Raw genomic sequence first — 20,815 nt, 5'->3', positions numbered from 1 at the left:
AAACATGTCCCTGACCCAAATAAAAGAGCTTCTCTGAACTGACATAACGCTCACGAGGGTTTATGTAACAGCTGATACAGACTGATGATTGGAAAAACACTCAGCACTCGACAGTTGTCATGGAACAAAGTGACATCACAAAAGAAAATCTAAACAATGCATCAATGGTTTCTAAGATTAGAAAAGGGGAAAGACCCATGTTTATTTCACTTACACAATGAAAACAATGTGACTGAGTGAGAAAGTCACACACCTCCATCCAAACACAACAGACAAAACACACTACGCCAACAAATAATAATCTGTATGTACATTAGAGGAGTTTTCATCTACTGTACAGTGTGGTTGGAAACAGTTATGGTATAATTAGGTGTAATGATCTTCAGTGAGTGCTCTGTATGGAGTAAGAAAGCTGTCAAAAATATTTGTGCGCATAAAATAGAAATCTGTGCATATTTGGGAAATCCGTGCATATTTGGCTGTAGTTGCACATAAAATAAATATTTGTAAACTCTTAAATGAGTCCAGTCGTACATAAAATATATTGTGTGTATTTTATCCATCAGAATACGAATTGAAAAATTACGACGTCATGAATTACAATCACGAAATGAAAATTTACGATTACGCTTTCATCAGTACGAATACGAATTCACAGACGAGACTTTACTGTCAAAAATACATCATCACTTCACAGACATTATTCATCGAGCAGAAGAAACATTGATCAAGATCAAGACTGTGCAGCTCAAGTTTGTAGCAGAGGGTAAAAACAGAGTAATAGCACAAGAAGCTACAACAGCGACCAACAAGTGGGTTCATTCAAATCTATTGTAAAAATGTCTTGAATTCGGGAACCGAACTCTGCTGTATAATATTGTGTAGAAACACCTCCTCTGAACGGGAAATTGCACCTATATGTTAGAAAACATAGTGGAGCCAGTTGGCAAACATCAGACGTAACGTTCTCCCAGGGATCATTTTCAAATATCAGGTTCTCTGTATGTTTAGATTCAAACATTCACGGCTACAGCCACAGCGAGCATCAGTCAGTCTGAACCTTCAGCTGCATTTCAGACAATGGGTTATACATGAGTTATAATGGGTTATAATTAGCAAATCCATCCACGTCACGGTGACGTTAAACTTACCGGTAAATACTGTAAACATACCAAGGTGTTGCCTGTAAACACGAACATTAATTGATGCTGGAAGCTGCATTAAACTGTAATGTGTAACATTTCATTAGCTGTGACGTCTGTAACCAGGACAGTTTGGTAGTGTTTGGTGTAAACTGGGACATTTCAGTGTCCCGAGGAACTTTTGGTGGCATTTCATGCGAGAAATGCAGCTGCAGTGAAGACTGACTGATGCTCGCTGTGGCTGTAGTCGTGAATGTTTTAATCTAAACATACAGAGAACCTGATATTTGCTAATTAGCCCTGGGATAACGTTACGTCGGATGTAAGTGATGACGTATTTTTGACAGTAAAGTTCCGTCTGTGAATTCGTATTCGTACTGATGAAAGCGTAATCATAAATTTTCATTTCGTGATTGTAATTCTTGAAGTTGTAATTTTTCAGTTCGTATTCTGATGGATAAAATACACACAATATATTTTATGTACGACTGGACTCATTTGAGAGTTTACAAATATTATTTTATGCGCAACTACAGCCAAATATGCACGGATTTACCAAATACGCACGGATTTCTATTTTATGCGCACAAATATTTTTGACAGCTTTCTTACTCCATAACTCGGACCTGTCAGAGGAACATCCATGTGGAGCAAAACTGTTTCATTCATTCCACAAAATGCAGCAACACTCTGAACACTCTGTGTGTACAGGCTTTTACTGTATGTGTCACACATTCATATACACACAGTGTGTACAGGCATTTACTGTATGTGTCACACATTCATATACACACAGAGCACAGTGTGTACAGGCTTGTGTGTTATACTTGTGTGCTGCAGTGTCATAAACACACAGAGAGCTGTTTCCTTACACCTTTATTCTGGGACACATTGTGAGTTTTGATGAGTCTTGTAAATCTTTCTCATTTCTCTTGATTTTATGAAAGTGTGTGTGTGTGAAACCAGCCATGTATATTTGCTGCAAAGCATTTTCCCATTTTCCATCCATCTGTGGAAGAGGCACTGAGCAGGAAGAAGTCCAAAAATTGTTCTACACCTCACAGATATTTAAATTTGGGGAAAAAAATGCTGTAAAATTCCAGGAACCAGAACCAGAAGCAAATAAGATGTAAATGTAGAAGTTCCTGTGAATGAGAGCACTGTGGTGACGCAGCGCACGTGCGCACGTTTGGAAGCTGTTTGTAACTGTGTTTGGTCATGTTAGATGAGAGCAAACAGTGTGATGTAAGTGAAGTGCGCACACATGAAAACACGCACACACACTTCCCTCAGGCACCACACATGAAGAACCAGTTCCACACACCTCATACTTCTGTAAACAGATGTGCCAGTCAATTGAATGTTGGTGTTATTTGTTCAGTGAATCACACTCGTCAGTGGAGGAATGTTCTACGAGGACACATGCACATCAGCACTGCCTCAAGTTTTGACTGTCAGAAAATTCTGTTGAAAAAGAACTGATCTAAACCAGGACTGACCCTGGATGACGTGCATCCATTTGCAGATCTGCCCAATCAAGACGGAGGGACCGAGGGCTCCTCCAGGATAAGAGGGGTCAGGGGTCATCCAGGTGAGGGAAGGGGAGGATCTGGTCGTCTTATCAGTGAACACACCCCAGGGGAACTGTGCTCTTTTACGAGTTTTCATCTTAGATAAACATTGTGAAACTTCCTTGTAAACTTCTGTGAATCTAGGCTAATAAAGGCAGAAAATATTATGTAAAAAAGTCTCACCCTGACGTGTCTCGACACAGACAGAATCACCAGGAAGTGCCACTGAAAAAAGGAAGTAGCTGTGGTCATTTCTGGACAGCAGGTGTAAAATTAAAACAGTGACTCTCCCAGAGTTATACTGACACTTCTCAGGCTTCAGCATGTTTCATTCACGTATGTGCTTGAGTTATATTTTATTCATAGTTTGTCTACATTTCCAATGCTCAAAATGCTCTGTTCCACCTTGTGATGTCATGACATGATAGTTTTCAAGTTCACAACTACCTGTCCATTACTGCCCTACAAAGGCAAAAGAGTTTAATTCTCCAGAGTGTGAAACTGAGAAAAATGACTTCAAAGTTTCTGCTTTGTCCAGACAAAAGTAAAATAGGCTCCCAAAATGTGACAAGTATAGTGAAGAAATACTCAAAATTAACCTTTGACCTTATTTGTCAGTTCCTTTTCTCTGCTTTTGTATCATGAGCAAAACATAAACAAAACATTGTGTGGACAAAACAGAAACTTTTATTTTTCATCTCATTCATTTTTCTCAGTTTCACACTTTGGAGCGTTAAACTCTTGCATTTGTAGGGCAGTAGGGTGTGTGCAGTATGAATAAATACACCAAATACTTTCACATTAAAGATCACTGAAGTATAACTGAATATAAAGTTTTATTTATTGAATGTGTTCAGACCCTGTGCCAAGGCCCCAACAAAAAGAAGGAAGCTGGAATTTAAAATAAATATATTGTGAACTAAATCACAAACAAAACACACACTGTTTCTGCCTTTGGCCTTTGCACGACTCCTTATTTGTGCCTCATGATACAAAGGCAGAGAACAGGAACTGACAAATAAGGTCAAAGGTCAAATTTTGAGCTCAGTATTTGTCACATATTTATTCACATGATAAAGGAGCTCTCAAATACAAACAAAATGATGTTACGGCGTTCTGTTTTGTAGGGCAGTTTAATTCAGCAGAGATGAACAATTCCAGGGCTGAAATTATTTAAATGATTCAAGTGAAGATGTGTGGAGTTTAAAAACACAGTGGAGCACTTCCTGTGTCACAACATGACATCACAAGGTGGAAAATAGTGTTTTTCTGTGAAGAACGTGGCCTAAATGTGCAGGTTTGTGTGTTAAACGTGTAAATGAATCAAAACACAACTCCAGGTGTGTGTGTGATGAGGACACGACATTAGAACAAAGATCAGAAAATAATGTAATATGGCTTTAAAGTCTTTCTTATTTTGTAAAATGGAATTACGTTGTGTGAATTGTGCTATATACAAATAAACTTACCTCAGCTGCTGTCATACACAAAATCTGATCATAATCTAACATGTGGAGTTATCAGGTGACTGTAATGGAAACGTAGCTGCACGGTCACCTGCTTGTAGTGGTTCAAGATGTCATGGACTTACAAAAGGGCAACAGTGACGTGGCCTGACCACAGCCTGGATATATTTCTGTATCTGCTGCTCCTCATTCTGACCTTTAAATATTGGTTTGACCCCGCTCTACATGATCTTAGGGTTTCACCATTTCACCATTTTTGTCCAAATCAAGATCTGAACATTAATAAGAGACCAATCAGACACCTTCTTTTTCCACTGTTCACTCCTCATGAAATGTGACTTCTCCAGAAGCAGATTTCTGTGCCCGTGTCAGCGTACGTGAAAGGCAGTGCAGTTTGTTCCTCTGTGAGTGGGCTTGGTTCAGTGGTACAGCATCACCCACAAACCAAAAGGTTCACAGAATGTGGAAGTGTTGTTACTGAACATGTGTTCTATTATTGACACAGTGTGATCCTCAAAGGTCAGTAAAGGTCATTAAAGGTCACTAAAAGTCATCTAGGCTTGGTTTTTCAAACAGACAGACAGGGAAATAATGCATAGAAGCTTCCAGTACATGTGACAGACTAAATATAGGCCTATTCTTATTTTTATATTATTTCCATGGCACCAGACTCTTTCTCTGGAGCTTTTCCTCCAGCTCGTTCTAAATAAAGATCAGAGCTAAAGTGACCACAGAGGAAAATATATAAATAATGAATGAGGTGAACAAGAGCTGTGTGTGCGTCAGAACATCTGAGCGTCACAGCTACTGCTGCTGCTCTTTGTTCCCATGGTCAAATACAGCACTGTCCAGAGGTATATGACATCCATGACGTCCATGACGTCCATGAAGTTCATGAAGTTCATGAGGTTCATAAGGTCCATGAGGTCCATGAGGTTCATAAGGTCCATGACGTCCATGAAGTTCATGAGGTCCATGAGGTCCATGACGTCCATGAGGTTCATGTGGTCCATGAGGTCCATGACGTCCATGATGTCCACAAGGTTCATAAGGTCTATGACGTCCATGAAGTTCATGAGGTCCATGAGGTCCATGAGGTTCATGAAGTTCATGAGGTCCATGAGGTTCATGAAGTTTATGAAGTTCATGAGGTCCATGAGGTCCATGAGGTCCATGAGGTTCATGAAGTTCATGAGGTCCATGAGGTCCATGAGGTTCATGAAGTTCATGAGGTCCATGAGGTTCATGAAGTTCATGAGGTCCATGAGGTCCATGAGGTTCATGAAGTTCATGAGGTCCATGAGGTTCATGAAGTTCATGAGGTCCATGAGATTCATGATGTCCATGAGGTTTGGACCTCGGGATTTTTCTAGATCGACCATAGACCATACATATGAGTGGGCATAGCTAACGCACTAGCCTGGCACGACGCGGCTAGTGCCACCTATACCACCCGCCACATCTGTATATACACCACCTGCCTCACCCATATATACACCACCCGCCTCACCCATATATACACACCATATACACCACCGCCTCACACCACCCGTCTATATACACCACCCGCCTCACCCATATATACACCACCCGTCTCACCCATATATACACCACCCGCCTCACCGGCACATACACCACCCGCCTCACCCATATATACACCACCCGCCTCACTCACAAAGACATCACAACTGTGAGTGATGCAAGTCACCCCACACACAATCTGTTCAGCCTCCCACTCTCCGGGAGGAGGTACAGGAGCCTCCTGCACCACTAGACTCACTAAGAGCTTCATCCACCAGGCTGTTAGGATGCTGAACTCTCTCCCGTCTCTAACCACCAGGGGGCAGGAAGCAGGAATCTGCATCTCCCCAAAGAAGAACACTTGGACTTTTCCTTTTATTATTATTACACTTGGGAGTGAGAAACACTATTTCGATTATTCATATGTTTCATATGAAGAACTGACAATAAACTTTTTTGACTTTGGACTTTGATATGTGTGTAATCTCAGTGATCCAGTATGTTGCATAGTGGTTCATGTGTGTATATTAGTCTATGTGCTCTTATACTTGTTCTGATACAGCTCAATATCATTCTAAAGACATTCAGGAAAGGTTCTGCTCTGTCCTGTCAATGGGACTTTTTTTTTGTGTTGGTACCTGTAAAAAATGAGGATCTAATTGAAGAAGCATTTGAGTCCTGTGCTTTTCATTCTGGTTTAACATTGTCCTGACATGCAAATTCTGCATTTGAATGTCGAGCTAAAGATAACCCAAACTCCTCATGAGAAATATGCTTTGTGTTTTCTCATCATTCATGTATGCACAGCATTGACACTTGTGACATCACACTGGGGGTGTTCTGTGTCTGTGTGTATGGCAGAATGTTCATCAGAACTCAAGGAAAAATACAAATGGATGTGTCAGGAGCCTGTGATGAGTACGCAGCTTGTGACTGTGATGTTATTTGAGGGACATGTTTAACAGCACAAATCAGCTCCTCTGTTCAAAGCCTCAGACAGAGCAGAGCCTACAGTTAGCATTACACCCAAAGGAAATGTTGATGACCTCAGTTGCAATGTACCAGTTCCATTCTGGTTTAACATTACCCCAAGAGGCAATTATATTTGAATGTGGAGTTAAAAATAGCAACACACTATCTGTGAAAGCTGCAGCCACTTCCTGTTTTAACCAAAACAGTTGACAGACGTGGGCAGAGGGAGTGTGACATCAGTCGCCGAGCTGAATGAATGAAATCCATATTTGGAATTTGAAATGGAGCGTCAAAGCAATAAAAGAGCCAGGGAGGAGTGAAGGTGTCCAGACTGCTGGTTTAGTAGGGACCTCGTGAAAGAATGTACCTCATTGGTTTGTTATTAATGATCACATCTTGATTTAGGGACAAAATAGTGACAGAAAAAAGCAGCATCATGTAGAGCAGGTTCAAACCATCATTTTAAGGACAGAATGAGGAGACTGACAGAAGCAGGTCCAGAGAGAGGGGCCAGAGAGCCGTTCCAGTAGAATGTGAACTGGAGCCAGAGTTGATGGAGCCCAAACGTGCCCATGCTCTCTTCCTGTTTGGAATGCAGTGGCTAGAGGGTTAGCTATGTCCATTTATATAGTTATATACAGTTTGCTGCTCAGGTGTTCAATCTCCATTTGGATTTACACAAAAGTCAAAATTTCTATTTATGTTAGTAGGTTCTTTTTTTCACATCAGTTTGTTTTCAGACCTGACAGTTTGTTCTGCCCCCTGTGCTCTTCCTCAGAGTCTCGTGATGTTGCTGTGACGTGTCGTTCAGATGATTTAAGCAGGTTTTGGAGCTGTCTTCTTACTGGTGGGGGCAGGATGACAGCGCCACCTGCAGTCCCACCTCCTCAGGATAGAATCCCAGGTGTTTGAGAGTAAAAAAGTCCCTTTTCCCGGTTTGTTAGCCAGATGGGTACCACCTAGTGCCACCACTTCACTTTCTCTCCAGCGACTAGGTCAAAAATCAGAATACACTAGACGCTTCGCAAGAACCCCGGAAGTGTGAGTCTAGAGCACCAGCTGATCAACAAGACAACAGCCATATATTCTGTGTTGGCAACGATTCCCGAGATCAAGGATTTAAAGCGAAGTGAATTTAATCAAGGGGAAAGACGTTATTGCTCTTCTTCCAACGGGATTTGGGAAAATTTTAATATACCAGTTATCCACGTTAACACCGCATTACATATGTCATGACTAAATCACAGCAATTGGTTAAATTAAAAAAGTACTTGCCTACAGTCATGCAAATGAATCCTAATGCTGCGAGCTCGAGCAGACATCACTGGGACAGAGGACAACAAACATCATGGATTAAAGAGGCAATTGACCTACGGAAACGTACCCATGGGACTATAAACCGGGACGAGTTTTTTTTATTTACTCTCATACACCTGGGATTCTGTCCTGAGGAGGGGGGACTGCAGGTGGCGCTGTCGTCCTGCCTCCTCCAGTAAGAAGACAGCGCCAAAACCTGCTTAAATCATCTGAGCGACACGTCACAGCAACATCACGAGACTCTGAGGAAGAACAAACTGTCAGGTCTGGAAACAAACTCTTGGTCTGAAAAAAGAACCTACTAATATAAATTATCGGAAGACCAAATGAACCTCAATGGACCAGAAGTTCTTTTCATTAATTCAATGCTTTTTTTTCTTTCTGTTTAATTCTTTGTACATGTACTTCTTTAGTGGTTTACTCGATTAATCGGTCCATGGAGTATGTGTATTAGTCGATTAATCATGTTATTTCAGTGGTCAGGATTTCTATGGGAGAAGAGTGAGTGAGCTCTGAAAATTTGGTATTTTTTGATTAAACTCATGATTCACACAATGAATCTGTCTGTTTCTTCAAGTTTATGACACAAGATCAAATCAGTCAACTAAATAATACATTTTATATTTCATTTAAAGACTGTAGGGGTGAAGGGAGTGTGACATGACCCAAGGCATTCAGATCCAGCCAAATGAAGCTCATGAATAATGTGGATTGGCAGTTTTGCAACGTCGTCAGTCAAACAGGGACAGCCTGGGGGAAAGAAGTTTGGATTACTCTCAATGACACAGAGAGAGATTCTGTTTTAAAATCCATTACTGTAACTTTTTTGTTTTGCTTTTCTCTTCAAACTGACACTTGTAATACATATTTGGCATATTTACTATCACCAAGGCCAACCAGAAGGAATATGTCAGATGTTCTTGAGCTTACTGTAAGCCTTGTGATAGAAACTCCACAGAAGCTCAGCAGAGGAAATGAGCACTGTCGTCCACTTTCTCAGTATGAACATAAAAACCACTTGAGATTTCCTGTAAGACCAACCCGACATGCTGCATCACACATGTTTAAATCCTCAACAGCTCACACTCTACATATTTGCCTTTATCTTTTGACAATAGTTTAGTAACTACACTATTTAGATTTTGTATTATTATTTTTTTTATTTGCAGCACTTTGTTCATAAAATGTGCTTTAGAAATAAGGTAGATTGGACTGGCTTAGTTTAGTCTTTATTTAATTAAGCTTACGACCTGGTTTAGTCTCATTATAAGTTTAATTCTGGGTTAGTCCAGTTGGTCTAGTCTCCATACTGCTTCAGACGATTGGCAATTTTTCAAAACAAAGTTGTTAAGCTTTTTGTACTTTAAAGTACAACTTTGAAAATACCAGATTTTATGCATTATTGAATGTTCTGTCCAGTTACATTCAGTAATTATTAGATTATAAATCAGACATTATGTCCTGAAAGTTACTGTTTAAGTTACTTTTACTTGAGTAGTACTTTTTCGAAATATATATATATATATATATATATATATATATATATATATATATATATATATATATATATATATATATATATATATATATATATATATAGTCTTAATTAAGTAATTTTTTTGACATTGTACTTATGCTTGAATAACTTTATTTTGAAGTAACATTACTCTTACGTGAGTATACTTTTTGGGCACTCTGTCACCTAAGATTCAAAGTAAGTTGAATAGGCTGAGCTTCTATTTTTACAGTGAGCCACTCTGATAAAGAGCTTCTTCAGAAACCCACTGATAACAGTAACAACAGGAGTTTATTGTACTTGTCATTGTGTTCTGTGTAAAACTACGTCACTCTCCTTGGTAAAACTCTTTCAGAGGCTTCACAGAAATCCACTGCTGAAAGGAAGCATTAAGAGTCCATGAGAATTTTTTTTTTTTTTTTCAAACGTCTAAGTGTGTAGCACAGGGAGCTACTGTAAGAGAGGCCACACTACACTCACGTCACAGTATACGAGCAGCTTCACTCTCACCAGTCACTTCTATTTCTGCTCTTTATTTCAAATGTATTATCACCATTTCTATTATTTCTCATTGTTATTATATTATATTTTTATGTGTGAGTTGCTGTGTCCGAGTCATTTCTCTTGAAGACTGTAGTGATCTCCTGACACCTGCTCCTCTAAAGTTTGTTGGAGGAGCCATGAGCAGGTTCTTCTCTGAGGACCTGCACTGCAAAAAAGCTCAGCCAAAATGTAAGATCTAAACGCTTAAATCTATCAGAAAATGACTTAAAAGTAGTGAAATGATCTGTCCATGCAGCACAATCTTTTTATTTGATAAGTTCTCTTAAAGTAAATGACCTCTGGACTAGAATGAAGCAGCTCAGATTTAGTAAGTAGATAATAAATCTGAAAACAAGATGAAGAACCTGACAGAAGTTTTAAAATCTTAGTCGGATCAGAGAAGTTTGCAGTGTGAGTCTCTGGAGCTGTGAGGTGTGATCAGGTCAGACACACTGGAGTATGGAGGGTCAGAGGTCAAAAACAAGGATTCATAACGGACCTAATAAAAAACAGTTGTAATGTGGGTCAAAAGCCTCATCTGAAATGTTCCACAGTATATTTTATTTGATATTAAACAGAATGCAGTAAAAGTATCATAATAGTCTGTAGAATAAGGATGAAAAATATGTCAAGTTTTCTCAGTTTGTACTGTGCTAATGCTTTGATTTTATGTACAGGAACAAATACAAATATTTGGGACATTTTATTACAGATGAAATGTCAGATGATGAGGACATTACACATAGTGTCTTATGATGTGTGCACAGGTCACACACTCACACACACTCACACACACGCATCTGTACAGTGGACGTGAAAAAGACACTTTTTAAAGTGTACTGTGGTGCATTATTTATAGCACACTTGTGGTCAAAGTACAAAAGGGCGAGCACACAAACTCACTGTGACGTGGACTGACTGCTCAGGGATTCCACTGAAAAGGCCCAGATTGAAATATGCAAGTCACCTGTTTGTGTGAGGTACCAGTCTGATCTGCGGAGACACGAGGTACCAGTCTGATCTGCGGAGACACGAGGTACCAGTCTGATCTGCGGAGACACGAGGTACAAGTCTGATCTGCGGAGACACGAGGTACCAGTCTGATCTGCGGAGACACGAGGTACCAGTCTGATCTGCGGAGACACGAGGTACCAGTCTGATCTGATCTGCGGAGACACGAGGTACCAGTCTGATCTGATCTGCGGAGACACGAGGTACCAGTCTGATCTGCGGAGACACTGGTTCAGCAGTTTGCTGTGAATATTGTGTTTTTGAGTGTGTTTATTTATTTATTTATTTATTCATTTTTTTACTCCTCTCTGGACGAAAAAAAAATAAATTTGATGATGATGATGATGATGATGATATGACATTACTGACACAACTCTGGCAAAGAGGCCGTATTTTCTGTAATATATGACATTACACATACATTTTTATTTAACAATTCACTCGTGTAAGTTATGGTGTGTTTAGATTGCACTAACCTATGTTTATGTTAACCATATTACATTTGTGGAAATAAAATAATAATAATAATAATAATAATAATAATAATAATAATAATAATAATAATAATAATAATAAATCAAGTGTGTGTGTTTGTGTGTGTGTGTGTGTGTGTGTGTGTGTGTGTGTGTGTGTGTGTGTGTGTGTGTGTGTGTGTGTGTGTGTGTGTGTGTGTGTGAGCAGAGTGAGGGCGGATATGTGGCTCCCTCTGGTGATAGACAGAGGCATGTGCAGTGTTTTACCGTGTGAAAACATGAGGAAAAGCCCGAGTGTGGAGCGCCATCCTGTGGTTCAAAGTGACTCTTACAGTGTAACGTGGGCTCTGAGGAGGTGGTTTTATGAGACTTTAAACTACAAATTAAAGTTCTTTAAAAGTTCCCATATGACCACATTTTCTCATGTTCTAATGTTGTCTCCTCATCACACACAGACCTGAAGTTGTGTTTTGTTTCACACATGTTTAACACACAAACCTGCACATTTAGGCTGAGTTCTTCTCTCCAACAGAAAACTATGGACTAAGAAAGCTTTCAAAAATATTTGTGCACATAGAATAGAAATCTGTGCGCATTTGGGAAATCCGTGCATATTTGGCTGTAGTTGAGCATAAAATAAATATTTATAAACTAAATTTGAATGAACCCACTTGTTGGTCGCTGTTGTAGCTCCTTGTGCTATTACTCTGTTTTTACCCTCTGCTACAAACTTAAACATGCACAGTCTTGATCTTGATCGATGTTTCTTCTGCTCGATGGATAATGTCTGTGAAGTGATGACGTATTTTTGACAGTAAAATTCCGTCTGTGAATTCGTATTCGTACTGATGAAAGCGTAATCATAAATTTTCATTTCGTAATTGTAATTCTTGACGTCGTAACTTTTCAGTTTGTATTCTGATGGATAAAATACACACAATCTAGTTTATGTACGACTGGACTCATTTGAGAGTTTATAAATATTTATTTTATGCTCAACTACAGCCAAATATGCACGGATTTCCCAAATACGCACAGATTTCTATTCTATGCACACAAATATTTTTGAAAGCTTTCTTAGTCCATAGAAAACACTCTGTCCCACCTTGTGATGTCATGTGGTAATACAAGAAGTGCTCCACTGTGTTTTTAAACTCCATGAACTAAAGGTAATGTACTAAAGGAGCTGTTTTTTTTACTTGAAAATTACAGTGTCATGACATCACGAGGTGGAAGAGAGCATTTTGAGTGGTTGTGTGTGTGTGTGTATGTGTGTTTTATTCCAAGACCAGACCCACAAGGGAACAAAACTATCTTTTTTTTTTTTTTTTTATTTCTCGATTGTACAACAAATCGATATCAAGACTTGTATCATATGAGCCACTAAATGTTTTCAAACCTGATACAAACCAAGTCTGCATGAGGACTAAACTAGCTTTAATTAACTGGAAAACTATTTTAACTTAACCCTTCCAGACCTAAGGGCAATTTTAGTACATTTTCCTCACTTGGATTTTTTTTTTCTTAATTTTGCTATTAAAACTCCCCCTTTTACCCCCTAATGAAGTGTTATACATCAGTTTGTTCAGTACAACCTGTTATTTCACAATCTGCTGCTGCAGTTTGGTGGAAAACAAAGTTTCTATAAGACACTTTCTACGTCATAACACAGCCTCACAGACGATAATGCCGGAAATCTGCTCGGAAAGCCGCACCTCTTAGCTCTTCAAGGAAAAAAATGTTTTGTAAGTTTCTATCAACACCGTCGGTCTGGAAGGGTTAATTCCTTAACATCTACAGTCACAGACCAGAACATGGACTGTTCATCTGTAGTGTTTATGGGTCACATTTTCTGTGCACAGTTCAGTTTGTGACAAGCTCCTCTGGGTTTGAGTTCTGTGCTGTAGCTCTCCACTTCACTGTGATGTTTGTCACTCCCACTGCTTCAAGTCTGTCCTGGATCTAAACTCAAAACATGACAAAGAGTAAAGGCTGATGGAGATGGAGCTGCTCTGTGACATGTGCTCCGCTCACCTGCTCTAAAATCTGCTGCTGCATTTCCATGTTGTTCAGGTCCACTGCAGACTGAAGCTTCACTTTCAGGACAGTCTGCCTCAGATCTGTGGATAAAACAAAAAGAAATAATTTAAAAAATAATAATAATAATAATAATAATAATAATAATAATAATAATAATAATAATAATAATAATAATAATATGTGGAATGAGGGAGTGTGACATCACCCACGGTGTTCAGCTCCAAAATGAAGCTCACTGAGCAGTTATAGCAGCTAATCTGAAGCCAGTTCCATATTTATAATTCTGACTGTGAGTATCAAAGCAACCAAAGATTCAAGTAAGACTCTTTGGCAGAACTGTCAATCAAACCAGTTTCTAAAGCTAGGGGAGCGACCTCAGAGAAAGAAGGCACCTGATTTAACTCTTACTAATGTTCAGATCTTGATTTAGGGACAAAATAGTGAAATACAAACCCTAGGATCATGTAGGGCAGGTTCAAACCAACATGTTAAGACCGAGTGAGGAGCCTGACAGCAGCAGTTATAGAGAGAAGAGGCCACAATTCTTTAATAGAAAGTGAATTGGAGACGAACTGGAGGCGAACTGGAGTGGATGGAGCCGAAAGCTCGTCCATGCTCACTTCCTACTTAGAGCTAGTGGGTGGCTATGTCCATTATACAGACTATGGAAAAAACATGATAAGCTATTGGGTCACTACTGGTAAATATTTATCACTCTAGATCAGGGGTGTCCAAACTTTTTTCATCAAAGGCCACATATCTAAAGACAGAAGAAGCAGAGGTCTGATCGAGGGCCATAGACTGATGTTCAGTACAGTGAATAATTGAAATATGTGCATGTTTAACATGTTAGAATGAGCCATCAGTCTTTATTCATGCTAAGATCCTTAAAACCCCACACTAAATATGAAATATTAGCTTTATCAAGGTAGATTTAAAAAAAAAAAAACTTACAGTAAAAAGTTCATTTCACCTGGAAGCCTGAGGGCCAAAAAAATTTGTCTCAGGGCTGCATTTGGCCCACGGGCCATAGTTTGGACATACCCACTCTAAAGTATCAGGAAACTTTAGTATTTGGAGTTCAAATCTCCATTAGTTTAACAAAAATAGAAAAGAAAAGACATGACAATACAATCACGAGCTCTAGAGGAAACAGAAATGTTTAGTATTCACATTTGTGTCTGAAGTGTGTATGACAGGTTTTGATGATTTTCTCATTTTGACTTTATCTGTAACTTTATTTATAATGTCTGTTATAAATATAAAATATATTTTTACACAAATCTCAGGGCCTCTGGTTAATAGAAATATGGAGAGCACTTACAGCATACTGCAGTGACCATGTACAAACTTTGGTGTGATTTTTTATGTTTTGTTCAATTCCTGCCCCCGCGCCCTGGCCCCAGATGAAGTGGAAGAAAATGGATGGATGTTCAAATGTGATAAACAAACTGAAGCAGTTATGAAGGTTTCAAACTGACACCCTGATCTCAAAACAAAGCTTCCCTTCCACAAAGCCTGCTCCAGATTCACACTTTTATCACAGAGGTGGACTACTGCTACTGTCTGTATGTAGATCTACACCAGAGCAGTGTGTATGTAGATCTACACCAGAGCAGTGTGTATGTAGATCTACACCAGAGCAGTGTGTATGTAGATCTACACCAGAGCAGTGTGTATGTAGATCTACACCAGAGCAGTGTGTATGTAGATCTACACCAGAGCAGTGTGTATGTAGATCTACACCAGAGCAGTGTGTATGTAGATCTACACCAGAGCAGTGTGTATGTAGATCTACACCAGAGCAGTGTGTATGTAGATCTACACCAGAGCAGTGTGTATGTAGATCTACACCAGAGCAGTGTGTATGTAGATCTACACCAGAGCAGTGTGTATGTAGATCTACACCAGAGCAGTGTGTATGTAGATCTACACCAGAGCAGTGTGTATGTAGATCTACACCAGAGCAGTGTGTATGTAGATCTACAGCAGAGCAGTGTGTATGTAGATCTACACCAGAGCAGTCTTCATCACTTACAGGGTTCCAAAATGCTGCAGCTCTCCTACTGCAAGGCACAAGAAACCGGGAGTACACAACTCCAATTTTCAATTGTACTTCCAACCAGGAAGTATCAGAAACCTGAACTTTTGTTTATTTATTTTATCTAAAATCTGAAGTTTTAGTTCAACCTGTCACAGGCACTCCTGCAGAGCTCAGGCCTGTGGTTGTGATAGAACTTTCTGTTGGGGCCTAATGTTAAACAGAAGAGGGTTGGTGTGCTCCAGAGGAACACTGTGCTGTGATGGACAAACCGGGGTCAAAGTTCAGACCAGGGTTAAGTTAAGGTTAGAAACATTTTAAGTTATATTTCATGTGCTTTCAGAAAACAGCTTAAACATCACTACTGCTCCACCAGAGCTGAGGCTTTGGGACGCGCCACCCAGTGCTCAGTGACTCTACCTTGATAGCAAAAAAACTGGTTGCCAGTATCACAGCTGATGTCTTGCCACAGGCCTGTGTCAGCCTTCAGACAACCACAGGAGTCATCTGTGGGATGAATAGTAGGATCTGTTTCCCACTTGTTAAAGCTGGTGCTGGTGCTGTCAGACCAGCTGCTCCAGGGATCCCTGTACAGCCCAATCCAAGCCTCCCTTTGACCTGTCAGCATCAGCTGGGACACGAGGAGCAAAAGTGTTTCCTTGGTCACAGTGGCGAGGTCATCGTGCGTCGTCCTGCAGTAGATCTGAGCATCGTCCCATGTTTCGAGCTCCTCAACTATAATGTATTTCAGAACAGCTTTGTCTTGTGAGAGAAGGAAGAAGAAAAAGAAATAACATTAGGCAGTTCAAACAATACATGCAGTATGTCAAATTTCCAGACAAATTTTAAATGTCATACCATCAAAACATATGAAAGGCAAGGCTGTGGTGCATTCTTTATCATTAAATCCTTTTAACGACGTGACAGAAATCCCAGCACAGTGCTCGCCTCCACCATCATTGTCAGGTTGACCATCAGCCCAGATGTCATCATTCTGATCATAAGAGCGACTGGGGACTCCCTTGCTCCACTTCCAGTTATGTAAGGTATGACGGAGGCCGATCCAAACGCACTCATTCAGGTCCTCTGCCAGTTCCATCAGCTTCTGATTCTCCTGCTCATCTTGGACAGTCACCAGGTCAGTGAAGCTCTCTCTGCAGTAGGTCTGAGCTGAGGTCCAGTTCAGATATTTGTTTACAAAAACAAACTTTCGTTCAGGGTGGACAAAACAAATGAGGACGCCTGAGAGAAAAATCAAGACAACCAATCAAAAAAGACAATCGATCCCAGTATGGTTCACTCTTTTGGAAAACAAAACCAAAAATAGAAAAAAAAAAAAACAAAACTAAATGTTATACTATTTATTCTGTTTTAAACATAATTCCAGAAAAACAATATAGTGTTTTCTTTATTTCATATTTCGATTTGTGCATAATATTATTCGATTGAGGTTTCTGAGGGCACAGCACAGCTCGCTACATCCATACTCCCGTCTTCTAGCACCTTTCGGACATTATAAGAACACTATTGTGTGTGTGTCAGAGTAAAAGTGTGACTGGGTGGTGTTAGTGTGCGCTGACATGGATATGCCTCTTACACTGTTGCACAGGGCACCTCCAGGGGGCGCTCATCAACAGCAGCAGACCAGCTCTGGACCATAGGGGCCCATGTGGCAGTGCTGGCTGTGTGTGGTGTCAGGTAAAGAGCACTACACTTATGCAATGACATTATCAACTCACACAAGATTTGCCACCTTTGAAAGACATTTGCCCTGCTGCATTTCACTTGGAAGTGATCAGGACTGAGACTGGGACCAGATTGGGACCAGACCGGAAAAAGACCGGGTCTGAAACTGGGACCAGACCAGGACCAGACCAGGACTGAGTTCAGTCCTGGTTCAATCCTGGTTTAGTTCTGGTTCAGTCCTGGTTCAGTCCTGGTTTAGTTCTGGTTTAGTCCTGGTTCAGTCCTGGTTTAGTTCTGGTTTAGTCCTGGTTTAGTTCTGGTTCAGTCCTGGTTTAGTCCTGGTTTAGTTCTGGTTTAGTCCAGGTTCAGTCCTGGTTCAGTCCTGGTTTAGTCCAGGTTCAGTCCTGGTTCAGTCCTGGTTTAGTCCTGGTTCAGTCCTGGTTTAGTTCTGGTTTAGTCCTGGTTTAGTTCTGGTTTAGTCCTGGTTTAGTTTTGGTTTGGTCCTGGTTTAGTTCTGGTTTAGTCCTGGTTTAGTTCTGGTTCAGTCTTGGTTTAGTCCTGGTTTAGTTCTGGTTCAGTCTGTATGCGGTGCAAGACACAGTTTGTGTCACGTAAACGGGAAACGGTCGTTATCTATTTTTTCCACTATTCATTTAAACACAAAATCAAAAAAATGAAAAAAAAAAAAACAAAACAGATTGTTATCTGTTTTTTTTTTTTGGTTTTGGAGACAAATAATGAAGAAAACAGTTGTTTTTTCATTTTCTTATTTTTGGTTTTATTTTGAAAAAACGAATGAATGAATGATACACGGATCAGGGTGGCGTGCACTGAGAGACATTCAGCTCTTCCAATCACAGACTCCCCCAAAGGGTGTGTTTATCCAAAGTGCGACAGAGGCTCATTTACAAAGGACACTGTGTCATTATCAAACATACAATGCAAATGCATGTCCTGTGTGCACTGCTTTCAGTGTATGGGTGGAGGTCTGTTTGAATGGCATTGGATTCAGGAGCTTTATTTGATGCTTCACTCTGTCACTTTCACCAAAGTCCTGGTCCTGTTTTGCAACTTTTGGAGTAGGACTGAGTTTTTCCATGACTCTTTTCTTCAGGTGTGAGAGGGGAGTTTTCAAAGCTGAACAGTTGCTTTGGTGAGGAGGTGGATGTGGGTTCTGACACAGCCTGCAGGCAGGATGGAGATCAGGGCTTTGTTCACTGTGGATTCTTTAGACAATGTCCAGAGTGTTGCACCAAAGAGGATGAATGGCTGGTGAGGGTTCAAGTCGGGACGAAAGGATTGATACAATTGAATGGCCCTCATGATCACCTGACTTGAACCTGATAGAACACCTCTGGGACATTATGTTTGGGTCCATCAGACGTGGTCAGGTTACTCCTCACACTCTACAGGAGCTCACTGATGCCCTCACACTGATCTGGGAGAACATCCCAGATCCCATCCATCGTCTCATTAGGAGTGAGCCAAGACATTGTCAAACATGCACACAAGCACGTGTATAGAAGCATTTTGAGTTGGAGAAATTAAATGTTGGCAAAATGAACTACTCTGCCACATCATTATTTCACTTTGATTTCCAGGGTGTATATAAGATGAAGCCCTCTGTAAGCTGAACATTTTATGTCCATTAAAAGAGGAGCATCCTTTTGATCTCCAGACATGTTTTCTTTTTTTTTTTTTCACATTGAGATTAGATGTGATTTCAAAGTGTTCTTTAATTCTTTTGGAGCAGTGTATTTATACTCAGTGATAAGGGGAATCTACACCATCAACAACTATTATTTCATTTGACTGCACTGTTCAAAAATATATCATATTTCTTCCCCTTTAGTTGTTTGAGATACACCAGAAACAGTACTTTACTATTTTTACTTTATTACAATGCAGTGTCTCATGATGCCTGTCGCACACCTGACCTGTCAGGGCTCAGCCCACAGCTATGTCCAGTCTCGCCACTGCGTGCATTTTACAACTACAATGAATGAATGAATGAATGAATGAATGAATGAATGAATGTCATTATTGTGTCTTCCATACAGATGAGCCCAGCCTGGTCATGGTCGTATTAGACACCACAAACAAATACTGTACATTAAAATATTTTTATATTAAATTGTTATGGAAAACTTTATGGATAAAAACAATGTGTTGTGGGTGAGAATTCTGTGAAGCTGTCACTGAAGAAAAGAAGAGGATTTGTATTAAGCTTATTTGTTATACAATAGTTTATACAATCCTCCAGCTAAGGTAGTCCCAACCAAGCCTAGAAAACTAAGCAAAAACTTGTCAATGTTAATAAAATAAATAAAATAAATATCCACACAGTCACACTGTCTGTAAGAGAGACAGCAGCACCCCGTATAGTCCAAGTGAGAACAACCACAAGCCCTTTAAACCACCAGCCCTAGAACCACCAGCCCTAGAACCACCAGCCCTGGAACCACCAGCCCTGGAACCACCAGCCCTAGAACCACCAGCCCTGGAACCACCAGCCCTTTAAACACCAGCCCTGGAACCTCCAGCCCTGGAACCACCAGCCCTGGAACCACCAGTCTCCAAAGCGACTCAACTAAATTTCAGCTAAAGTTCCTATAGTATATTAGATTCTTCCAATAAACAATAAAAGTGTGTGAGTTTTAAATTAAATACATAAATCCAACCATAAATTGAATTTATAATTATAATCTATTAGAATTATAATCTAAATGTTACTCACTTAAGATGAACAAACTTCCTGTGTCCATACTTCAACGTGTCCAGTCCAAACTAGAAAATGATCAAAATGACACACTTTTGAACTAAACCAGTCAAAATAATAAATCTAACTAATCGTAGCGCCGTGGAGCGAGGGCTCGTCTGAGTGAGGATCCCGGTGAGGCGCGAACACAAATATACAGCCTGCTCTGATATAAATCTAACTCACTGTGTAACATCATATTCTGGCCCTGCCCATCAAAACAAACAGGCCACAAACCTTTTCAGCATCACATGCAAATGAGACTGGACCTTTACACTTTGGCTGTTCAGAAAGTGAAAAATGTCAAATTAAATATTGTATCTTTGTAGTTGCAGTGGTCTGCTTTGTAAACATACATTTGATTAAACTTTAATACACAATTCAGTTTGAACTCTACCTAACTAGAACTGTAAGGTTATTTTGTGCTTTGACAGTTTGGAAGGTTCTGCACCCGAACTGCATTTACAAACATGGGAACCACTGACTTTAATACTCAGTCTCAATCTGCTGAATCGCTACAACTCAGGAGTTTCCTGTAATGACGTCAGCTTATTTTAAAATCCAACTGGCCCAGTCCAACCAATCCAATCCAAACTCCACCAACCCGACCCAAACTCCACCAACCCGACCCAAACTCCACCAACCCGACCCAAACTCCACCAACCCGACCCAAACTCCACCAACCCGACCCAAACTCCACCAACCCGACCCAAACTCCACCAACCTCACCCAAACTCCACCAACCCAACTCCACCAAC

General features: G+C 40.2%; 1 protein-coding gene across 1 annotated transcript; it reads right to left on the bottom strand.

Annotated features, from left to right (window-relative positions):
• Nucleotides 1-12,613: 12,613 nt before the first annotated feature.
• LOC129410127 (macrophage mannose receptor 1-like) lies at nucleotides 12,614-20,249 on the bottom strand. The gene is made up of 5 exons (XM_055157545.1): nucleotides 20,037-20,249; nucleotides 16,472-16,855; nucleotides 16,034-16,375; nucleotides 13,567-13,652; nucleotides 12,614-13,494 (listed from the first exon to the last, which is right to left on the bottom strand). The coding sequence occupies exons 1-5, from the start codon at nucleotides 20,062-20,064 to the stop codon at nucleotides 13,396-13,398; spliced, it is 939 nt and encodes a 312-aa protein (XP_055013520.1). The 5' UTR covers nucleotides 20,065-20,249; the 3' UTR covers nucleotides 12,614-13,395.
• Nucleotides 20,250-20,815: the final 566 nt, after the last annotated feature.

Source organism: Boleophthalmus pectinirostris, unplaced genomic scaffold (genome assembly GCF_026225935.1).
Source record: "Boleophthalmus pectinirostris isolate CB_2022bp ecotype Guang Dong unplaced genomic scaffold, ASM2622593v1 HiC_scaffold_21, whole genome shotgun sequence".
Classification (NCBI taxonomy): Eukaryota; Metazoa; Chordata; class Actinopteri; order Gobiiformes; family Gobiidae; genus Boleophthalmus; species Boleophthalmus pectinirostris.
The sequence above is the reverse complement of the archived record's forward strand: the minus strand, read 5'-3'. Positions and strand labels throughout refer to the sequence as shown.

Bases quoted from the DNA above. Each gene is read 5' to 3' on its own strand.
- LOC129410127 (XM_055157545.1), bottom strand. From the start codon at position 20,064: ATGGACACAGGAAGTTTGTTCATCTTAA. The intron at 16,376-16,471 runs GTATGACATTTA...TTCTCTCACAAG, and splicing joins GCCTTTCATATGTTTTGATG to ACAAAGCTGTTCTGAAATAC. The intron at 13,653-16,033 runs GTAGAGTCACTG...TTTTATCCACAG, and splicing joins CCAGTTTTTTTGCTATCAAG to ATCTGAGGCAGACTGTCCTG.